The sequence below is a fragment of the Crinia signifera genome, chromosome 2 (assembly GCF_055691185.1).
Source record: "Crinia signifera chromosome 2, ASM5569118v1, whole genome shotgun sequence".
NCBI lineage: Eukaryota > Metazoa > Chordata > Amphibia > Anura > Myobatrachidae > Crinia > Crinia signifera.
Genome location: NC_139218.1, coordinates 316,448,386 through 316,459,448, shown reverse-complemented (window position 1 = coordinate 316,459,448; position 11,063 = coordinate 316,448,386). Strand labels below are relative to the sequence as shown.

At 43.7% G+C, this 11,063-nt stretch overlaps 1 protein-coding gene across 7 annotated transcripts in view; it reads right to left on the bottom strand.

The window, feature by feature from the left end:
- PRPF40B (pre-mRNA processing factor 40B) overlaps positions 1 to 11,063 on the bottom strand; it is a 150,823-nt gene that overhangs the window by 1,442 nt on the left and 138,318 nt on the right. For 5 of the 7 annotated variants that reach the window (XM_083169029.1, XM_083169028.1, XM_083169030.1 and 2 more), the window contains 3 exons: positions 1,160 to 1,262; positions 612 to 673; positions 358 to 525 (listed from right to left, as the gene is read on the bottom strand). In XM_083169029.1, coding sequence (XP_083025155.1) covers positions 358 to 525; positions 612 to 673; positions 1,160 to 1,262 — 333 coding nt within the window. Of the gene's footprint in view, positions 1 to 353; positions 526 to 611; positions 674 to 1,159; positions 1,263 to 11,063 lie in introns of those variants that run through there. The other 2 variants (XM_083169031.1, XM_083169034.1) reach the window with 2 other exon arrangements.

Below are 11,063 nucleotides of genomic sequence, written 5' to 3'. Positions count from 1 at the left end.
TACAAGATTTCACCAGTATGATGTACAGCAGCTAGTATTAGTATAACTGACATTCCATCATATTGGCTCTTGCTAATAGCAAGCATCACCCTTGAATAGTGCTGAGATTCGTAGAAATGCTGGCTACCTATCCTTGGTCTACAACAGTCGGCCATGGGTAGGTGATTGCCAATTGGCGCAGTGCAGGCTGCTCTCTAGCACCAATTGGCTGCCTGTGGTCTCCAGATTTATTGCGTGGGCTGCAGATAATGTGGCTGGTGACATTTTATAAAAATTCCTTTTCCTCATTTGCAGCTAGCACTAGTTACTGTGTAGATGTGGCTGTGTGCTTTGACCTGGGTAAAAACACTCACTTACTTTCTCCTTCCGCGTGGCTTGCTTTAGTGATCTGTGTCGACTGTCGGCAGACTCCACGTCTTCGTAATGGTCTCTTTCTTTCTCTCTCTCTTTTGTTTGTTCACTATCTTGTTCTCTCTCTCTCCTACCTTTCTCTCTTGTCCTTTCTGCTTCACTCTCAGGACTGTTCTAAAATAAAAAGAAATACCATTTATTTTCTGACTTCTTCCCTGGTATAGAACACTACACCTTAAGAGAGTTCTCCGCAGACTCACTGATTTGTGTCTCTTTTTCTTATTCTTCTTTTTCTGCCTCTTTGATTTCTTGGAGCTATGTTCTGGCCACAAATACAAATGGAGAAAATGACGGTCATCTTATGCAAACCTTAAGCTACGTACACACTGTCCAATATTTTGGTGTTCCTGACAATTAGGTTATTTTTCAGCAAATCAAAGGCCCTAATATCTGATCTACACATTAAAGCGATTATTTTTTTAAATCTTCTGCCACACCACACTAATTTGCATATGTCTGCCCACAAGGAGGATGATATAGTCACGGACACACATGGGCAATGTGGACAGATCATGGAGAATACCCACATGTTGCAGGTTATTGGGAGATTAAGTCTAAAATTTTCTGTTTTGGACGACAATCAGATTATCAAAACAATGGTTCATACACTCTATACATTCTATACAATAAAACTGTCTGAGTACCCGATTATTGGCAAATTGTTCCAATATTTGTATAGTGTGTACCTAGCCTTACTCATCTGCAATACTTTGCAATACAACTTAAACAAGACCAGGAAAAGCACTACCTGAATCACCTGAAGACGAGACATCAGATCCGGACTCTGAATTAGTTCTCTTCTTTCTCTTTGGTGGACGATGTTCGTGATTTTCCTCATCTGTTTCTGAAGCCTGCAAGAGCAAAGCACAGAAAAGAAACCAAAGGGAACAGCTGCTTGGTTGGAACGATCGTACTGCACACATCATCTAAAGAAATAGGAAGGGACACCAAGCATCCCCAAAACCTCGCAGCAGATGCTTGGGCTGGTGCTCAGAGGCCTTTTCTGCATCCAAGAGTTCCATTTACTGCAGCTAGATACATACATATGTATGGATACAAGCATGTGCTATACACCCAGCTGTATTATTCTTGGCCCAGTCATGAGACTGAGAGGTGGCTGGTTCCTCCTGAGAGGTGACTCCCCCATTACACTACAAGCGATAACTTTAGGAAAACTAGTTGAGCTTAGAATAATTCAGTAAAATATCACATGCATTCATGGGTACTATTTTAGTTATTTTTCATTCAAATTAAAATATACATTTCAAGTTAAAGGTTTATGTAGTATTTAAAATAATCCATATAATTTACAGGTTTTTACATTACAGTATTTATTAAATATTAATTTCAAGTTCCACATATATAAAATGACATGAGACAATAACAGCATGATTACAAAGTTAATAGAAAATTCCATAATAAGTGTGATTCTGCTGGCCAGAGGGCTACCAGTCTCAATAAATATCTGATCAATGCGATATCAGATCATTAGCTCAGTCACTACAGCACCACGTTAGCTGTGTACCATAGGCTCAAACTGTTTAGCCCACACATCACAAGCCCAATCTGTCTGGCCCAACAGGACATGGCCACAGCCACTTAGGTCTTGTAGCCAGACCAGAAGCCTGTGATATTGCATGACACCTACACCCTGGTGTTTTCATCTAATGCTCTTACAGACATACTTAGCTACACATATTGAATTGATTGTATTGTGTACCCTGTATATATAACATAGTTGCCTACCCTCCTGCATTCTGCAGGAGACTCCCTGAAATAGCAGCAATCTCCCTCTCTCCCTCATTAATCCAGCAATCTCCTTTATCTCACCTAGTCCACATTACACTGTTACATTTTTTGGGTAAAAAGGAATGACAGACAGATACATTTACATTGAATCATCAGAACCATTCCCCAGCACTTTAGCAAGTATATTATCTCTTACTAACTGCTTTGGGGCTCATCTACATTTGGATCTAAGTAATTTGAAAATATTCCTCTCAGATGTAGCAGTACACACCCATGCTTCTAGGTGCCATGCTCACAATCTCTCCATATATGGAACTAGACATGCCTTTTGCGTGGGGCATGACACACCCCCTCAATGGGGCTCGGTGCAAAATTCTACTTCCAACTATAATCTCCCTGAAACTAGTTTTCAAAAGTAGGCAAGTATGATAAATAGCAAACTTTAGGTTTATAATAAATGAAATAACTGGCTGCATGTCACATAAAGAACTGTACATACGTTCCATCACCAACAGAAATCACTTAGTTTTTGTATACATGTACTGTTCAAAATACAGCGGAAAGCGGGCGTTGGAAAAGTCCATCCAGGCTGACTTTTCTTAGTGAAGGCAGTAGAAATCATTCGATGGTGAGTGACCATCGAAAGATTCCTCCTCCTTGCAGCCACGAGGGGATGGGTTAGCATCCCTGTGCCTAGATCCTGGAGAAGAACTCATTCAGTCTATAGTTTATAGATAATTTAGGAAGTTGCAAGGCATTCCACCATGGCCCTAACTGTGCAGAGTTTGTATATTCTCCCCATGCTTGCATGGGTTTACTCCGGGTACTCTGGTTTCCTCCCACAATCCAAAAATATACTGGCAGGTATATATACAGGCCTCCTATATCCTTTATCAAAGGGGACATTTCAGAACTGTTCTAGTGTAAAGTTGTGGAATTGCTCTGCAATCTACATGACATACTATACTTGCCAATTGTCAATGTTGTCCAGGAAACTCCCTAAAATAGCTGCATTCCATCATGAGCCTATAATATCCAAGATGGAACCTTACCCAACAGCTACTTGCAAAAATATAAATATACATATTCAAATGCGACCATCAGTGCGATTCCCTTGCACTGGTTATAACTTATAAGGCACAATGGGGCAAATTCAGCTTTCAATATTGATTAGGAAAAATCACACAAGGACTTAAACAGTCTAAGTTCTGGTGTGGACGTATCCGGACCATTTGTGGGGAGGGTCATGGTGGCAGCTTGACATCACAAGCAGTTGCTGTGACCCAAAACTTGGCGTCCCTGTGTCTGCTTTCACAGGCAGGGGGCTACCCTATTAATGCAAACGCAATTGCGAGGGAGGGACCCAGCATGCAAGGCAGCCTAGCCCTTTGCTGGGCGGCCCCAGGCATGCTAAAGACGGCAGGTTTATATTTGTGATTTCTTGCAAAACTACAACTGATGCCTTTGGCTACAGGTATTATTTTAAAAAATGGGTCTCGTTTCTGGTTAACTCTTGGGCTAATTACCAAGATGATAATATTGAGCACTGGGAGGATATCATCCTGTTTTGGGGGGCGTCGAAGGCTGTCATGCTGAGCCACATAATACAATATATGACAAATCTTAGGAAAAAGTCAATTAGTCAGTAAAAATCTCTTCAAAACTTCAATGCATCAAGCGTTTCAATCCTATAAATCAAATAATTCAGAAGCTAATTTAGAAATCTATTTACAACATAAGACTTTATTAGAATCCTTCTTAACACAGGCCAGGACAAAGCTAGACTATACAAGACAACTATTTTACAAATGGGGCAACCGTTCAGGGAAATTATTAGCAGCCATCTCTAAAGCCAGAGCAAAACGATTGTTCATTACTGATACTAAAGTAATAAAACTTACACAAAAACAAAATAAATATTATCATATTTTCATACTTATTATAGGTCTCTCTATCAATCTAAACCGGTATATATGGATAAACAAAACTGAATATTCTCAACAGCTAGACTCCCAAAACTAACGCAAGACCAGAGAGACATCTTATCAGCAGATATTTCGGAATTGGAGGTACATGCAGTGCTAGCGAGCCTGCTCTCTCACAAATCCCCTGGCCCAGATGGATTATCTGGTATTTATTATAAATTGCTTAAGACAGAAATAACTCCAACTTTGCTGGATTATTAAACACAGTGAAAGTTATACAAAGTATTCAAGTTATACAAAGGGTACTTATGTAATATCTGGACTCCCGTTTTTCTTATGAGACCGCGTGCGCTCACCATGCTTCGGGCACAGTGGCTCGCTGCGCTCGGCACACTATATAAAATCAACTCCATGCGTAGTTGGATAGTAGGAGTATGAAAAAATGGGGTGCATTTAACATGGGAGTCCAGATAATACATAAGTACCATACAAAGATATACAAAGTATATCAATAAACTGCAAAGTTATGACTAAATCAATCACTACAATTTGACGAAAATGTTCGTCAAGATCCACTGGTTAAAACTTGACTAAGATGAAATAAAAATTTTCACTACAATGTGACATTTCATTTTGTCAAAATTTAGGAAAGTGACTAAGACTAAGGGGAATATTCAATACAGGATCACGACTGTCAGGCTGGCCCATTCTCGGCCAGCTCAACTTGAAAACGGCAGGTGTGATTCAATGTCCTGAATGCTGAAAAAGAGGCATGGCACAAGATACGGCCGTGGATCTTCGAGCTCGACAATCCAGGGTCGTTCTTGGCAGAACGGGCCCGACTGCTTCTGCTGTCGGGTCCGTTCTGCCAAGATCCCTGTTCAATGCTGTTGGGAAAGACAGCATTGAATAGGGCCCCGCCGCTATTTTCCCCATAGGGAGATTGAATACCCCGCTAAAACTAAATTAAAAAACCCTGACAAAATTAACACTGGGTTCAAAGATAAATCTTCGTCAAACTGTACTCTTGCACAAAAGGGAAATCTTAAGATAAATTTTAAAATCACAGATCTTTCTAGTGTGTGGGCACCTTTAGTCTTCTGTTGTAACTTGTTAGGACGGTGTCTGAAAAAGGCTTCCACAAGGGAAACACTGAGGGGAAGCGGCCTATTACACAGCTGGAGAAATAAAGTAGCGCTTACCAATGAGAAATATTCAAAATGAAAAACATTTAATAGCAAATAAAATAAACATAATTCATATATACTGTGGGGTTTTAGCATCAAACGGGTAGGCACAGGTGAGGATTTGGCACAGACTTAGACAGTGACATCACGGCTTGGGTCCAAAACAGGGCTTGCCTGAGTTTTATTGCAGCACTCAGAGCAAGAAACTAACAACAGCCTTAACACTTTCAGGCAAAACAGAAAACAAAAACCTGCTCGTCTGAGCTCTAACTAAACAGAACAAACGTCCCTCTCTATACCAGGGCCACACTATGTGACACTGGACGCATACAGCAGATATAGATCAAGTAATGCAGTACTTACAGCCTTGTCTCTCTCTAGCAGCAGCTTACTGCCTCCAACACCCAGGGAGAGAGAGAGCCCTAAGGAGAGGGCTGACTCCTTTTTAAAGAATCAGGTGTTCTCCTGATTACCAGCCCAGGACAGAACACCCTTTGTAAGCCGGAGCTTACCACACAGATTGAAATAGCCTGCAGTCTATATGCCATAAGACAGGATTCTAGGGGAAAAGTACCTGCCGTCTATGACTTTCCCTGCCACTGTCTTACATACCCTCCCCCTCTGTTCGAACCTGTGGGGTCGGACACTGTCTGCCAACTGGCAGTATGTTCGGGATAGGGCATCGGCATTACCCTGAAGCCTTCCTGCTCTGTGTTCCACTGTAAATTTGAAATTTTGCAAATTGAGAAACCATCTCATGACCCTTGCATTTCTCTCTTTGGCTTGGTACATCCATGTAAGTGGGGAGTGGTCAGTGATTAATCTAAAGGAGCGTCCTAAGAGATAGTACTTTAGGGATTCAAGGGCCCACTTGATTGCTAAGCACTCCCGCTCGACTATACTGTAGTTTCTCTCCGTAGGTGTGAGCTTCCTGCTCAAATATGTTACCGGGTGTTCCTCTCCACCAACTTCTTGGGAGAGGACAGCACCTAGTCCCACATCAGAAGCATCAGTCTGTACGACAAACTCTTTTTTAAAATCTGGAGTGATCAGGACTGGTTGATTACAAAGGGCCACTTTTAATTCTTGGAATGCCCTTTCAGCCTCTGGGTTCCAGCTGACCATAACTGCCCTACCTCCTTTGGTAAGATCGGTTAGGGGCGCTGCCATGGTTGCAAACTGGGGAATGAACCTACGGTAATACCCCAGAATTCCCAAAAAAGCCCTGACTTGTTTTTTTGTCGAAGGACGAGGCCAGTCTTGGATAGCCTCCACTTTATTTATTTGTGGCTTTATTATACCTCTCCCGATAACATACCCCAGGTAACGTTTTTGGACCTCCCCAGATATGGCCTGTCTACGCGCTTCTGGTACTCTATAGGGTTTTAAGCGTACCCGAACTCCAGGTTCGGTGACAATGTCATGTTTTATGGCTGTGGTGCGCCCTGGAAGTTCTGAGAACACATCATAAATCCTTTGTACTAACTCTTTAGTTTCCTGCTTCTGGGATTTGGACAGGGTCTCTGACACCCGCACCTCTGGGCTATCACTAGAGGGGGCACTTACAGCTGTCAGAGTCTCTCTGTCTTTCCAGGGTTTAATTAAGTTCACATGGTACAACTGTTCTGGCTTCCGTTTACCTGGTTGATACACTTTATAATTTACACTTCCCACTTTTTTATCTACCCGATACAGTAGATCCTGGTTAATGGCCATCTTTGGGAACTCTTTGTCAGCATTGGGGTATTGGGGCTCACCATTTATGACTTTAGGATTTTCCCTAGCTCTTAATAAGGTGGCATCTCTAAGTTGAGCAGTCCCAAAATTATCACGTGACATCTCTAGCTCAGGCATGTCACCTGCTTCTTCCTGCTCCTCAGCTTCACCTGCAAGAACAGCTAGGGGAAAACGGTCAGATTCAATAGTGGTCACCCCTACCGTTTGAACCTCAGTATCCTGATCAAAAGGCTCAGGACTAATCACAGGGCACACATTCTCATTATTAACAGCATTTCTAGTGCAGTGTACACTCTGTTTCCACAAGTCCCAGTACAATGGGAAGTCTCTTCCCAGGATCACACTATGCATCAGGGTCTTTACCACGCCCACTTCATGGGACACAGTTCCACAAGTACTCTTTAGCTGGACTAAAGCTGTGGGATACTCCTTGGTGTCCCCATGTATGCAGAAGACCCCTATGTAACGTCCTGTGAGTGTCCCAGGGTCTACCAAGCTGGCATGGACGAGAGTAACTAAACTCCCAGAGTCCAGTAGAGCCCTCCCGGGATAACCATCCACCTTTACATGACATATTTGCTGTCCAGTTTCTGACACAGTCTCAGCAGAGAAAACAGAACGTGCATATAAAGAGCTTCGCCTGGCTGTATCACACTCCATTGGCTCAGAAGTAAGGGGGCAATTGGCAGCAATATGCCCAGGTCCATGACAACGCCAACACTGTATGCGGCCCCAGTCTTTTTGCGAGCCAGGTTTGGACCCTACTGTCCCTTGGGAACGCCTCTCCACTGTTTGTTCCCCATCTAGGCCACCTCCCTTTACAACATTATTCACCCCTCTAGTAAACGGAACAGTCTTACCAGATGATCCGGCCGCTTTGCTGTTCTTGAGGGTGGAATGTCCAGGAGGCACTTCTTGGAGTAGATTTTCAGTAGCTCTGTACCTCTCAACCAAGTTGACAAGCCCCTCGGCATCATTAGGGTCGCCCTGACCGACCCAGCGCTGAACCTTTGGAGGTAAGGAACAACGATACTTGTCCAGCACGACTCTCTCCACGATCTGCGCTGGTGTAGACTCCTCTGGCTGTAGCCATTTCCTTACCAGGTGGACCAGGTCATACATTTGGGACCGCGCAGGTAACTGTTCAGAAAAAGTCCAGTTATGCACCTTCCGGGCACGCACACTCATGTTTACGCCTAAGCGAGCAAGGATCTCTCCCTTGAGTTTCGCGTAGTCGTTAGCATCCTGCTCACTCAGATCAAAATACGCCTTTTGTGGTTCTCCAGTTAGAAAAGGTGCTACCACACCTGCCCATTGATCCACGGGTAACTGTTCACGCTCTGCTACACGTTCAAACACCGCAAGAAAGGCCTCTACATCATCCGTGAGAGTCATCTTTTGCAGAGATTTCTGTACTGCAGCCCGTGTGGTTGGAAGCAAGGGTTGGGGTGTTTGCACACTCTGCGCCACACTCTTAGCCACATTCTGTATTTGCTCTTGTAATTGCAGATTAATTTGCTGCTGTTCCTTTAAGGCTAGTCTGTTGGATTCAAGCAGCAAAACATTGGTTTCAGCCTGGGCACGCATGGCCTCCTCATGCACCTTTTGCTGACATGCGTTTGCCTGCACCAAGTGTTTTAAAAGGTCCTCCATTTTAACAGTCTCCTGTTGCAGTGTTACAGCAGCCTTCAGCCAGGACATACAAGTATCAGCACACTCCAGACATTCACTTGTGGCTGGTTGCCTTTAGCAACAACTTCCAGCTTGCTGTAGCAAAAGTCCTATAGTTCGATGTATGTCTCTTTAAGTGAGATGCTTGCTCGCATTCTCCACCATATGTGGGGTTTTAGCATCAAACGGGTAGGCACAGGTGAGGATTTGGCACAGACTTAGACAGTGACATCACGGCTTGGGTCCAAAACAGGGCTTGCCTGAGTTTTATTGCAGCACTCAGAGCAAGAAACTAACAACAGCCTTAACACTTTCAGGCAAAACAGAAAACAAAAACCTGCTCGTCTGAGCTCTAACTAAACAGAACAAACGTCCCTCTCTATACCAGGGCCACACTATGTGACACTGGACGCATACAGCAGATATAGATCAAGTAATGCAGTACTTACAGCCTTGTCTCTCTCTAGCAGCAGCTTACTGCCTCCAACACCCAGGGAGAGAGAGAGCCCTAAGGAGAGGGCTGACTCCTTTTTAAAGAATCAGGTGTTCTCCTGATTACCAGCCCAGGACAGAACACCCTTTGTAAGCCGGAGCTTACCACACAGATTGAAATAGCCTGCAGTCTATATGCCATAAGACAGGATTCTAGGGGAAAAGTACCTGCCGTCTATGACTTTCCCTGCCACTGTCTTACAATACATTAGAACAATAAAATGGTACCATATAATATGGGGGAAATAAAACCTCTCAGGGCCCTCAATAAGTGCCGATGTAATGGGAATAAAGGTGAATAGGATCCGCTCCTATTTATGCCGTCTAAGTACAGTCCCGAATGGAACGATGAAGTCCTTTTGGACTGGGAGTGTTAGGGGTTTTCCACTGGATTCGATAGTACACAAATAGATGAAGGTATAGTTACCACTGTGTATCCCTTTGGAGATTTGTATCCATATAGGACTGCTGTAGCAAGCTGTTTTCTCCGTTTAAAGGGAGGAGGTAGATGGATTTCCCTCCTGGATAGGAATCACGATGGATGTGGAAAACAAGGTGACAGTGTCCCGGACAAATAAGTTTCCAACAATAGGGATTGGAGACGGCTGGTAGGATCCTGGTGCATACAAAGTACCAATGGCAGTGAGGGGCTGTGAGAGGGAGCACAGCCCCTCACTGCCATTGGTACTTTGTATGCACCAGGATCCTACCAGCCGTCTCCAATCCCTATTGTTGGAAACTTATTTGTCCGGGACACTGTCACCTTGTTTTCCACATCCATCGTGATTCCTATCCAGGAGGGAAATCCATCTACCTCCTCCCTTCAAACGGAGAAAACAGCTTGCTACAGCAGTCCTATATGGATACAAATCTCCAAAGGGATACACAGTGGTAACTATACCTTCATCTATTTGTGTACTATCGAATCCAGTGGAAAACCCCTAACACTCCCAGTCCAAAAGGACTTCATCGTTCCATTCGGGACTGTACTTAGACGGCATAAATAGGAGCGGATCCTATTCACCTTTATTCCCATTACATCGGCACTTATTGAGGGCCCTGAGAGGTTTTATTTCCCCCATATTATATGGTACCATTTTATTGTTCTAATGTATATATGAATTATGTTTATTTTATTTGCTATTAAATGTTTTTCATTTTGAATATTTCTCATTGGTAAGCGCTACTTTATTTCTCCAGTATTTCTCTTTCTTTTTTAGGGACCTACTCAGTCCCTTTAAGTAGCAGCTTCTTTTGACATTCACCCCATATACAGCGCCCTTGGACTACCCCAGGGCAGTCCTTTTGTTTCTTTCTATTACACAGCTGGGTAAGATACCTCAAGGCCAGCACAAATGGACATTCTGTTGACTTTAAAATTTACTAATTGACTATTTTTTTGTGGGCCTGTAGGATAAAGGGTAAAACAATAAAAGGAATCTGCGCATGATGGTATAAATCATATGGAAATGTAAAGGCCCCATACACTACGCGATTTGGGCCCGATTTCACCCAATTCTGTAGGATCGGGCAGAGAAATCAGATGAAATAGTTCAAATTGTATAGTGTATGACATTCGATCTGATCCGATGCACACTTCTGAGCACATTGGATCAGATGCGGAGGTCGGACAGACTGCTCATACGATAAATTTTATTTGCAGCCGTCAGTGCGGCAGGAATCGAGGTCCGGGGGAGTGGACCCTGGTGCAGTGAGCGGGGACTGGCTAGCAGAGTCCGGGGAGCTTCAGGTGGGGTAGCAGCAGGAGTGCAGGGTCCAAAAGAAAGGACTGCCCAGTCTTTTGAATAGGATTTTTTCTATTCTCCAGCCCGCTGCTACCCCAGACCCTGCTCTCCGTCTGTCTCTACCACAGACCTTGCTCTACCACAGA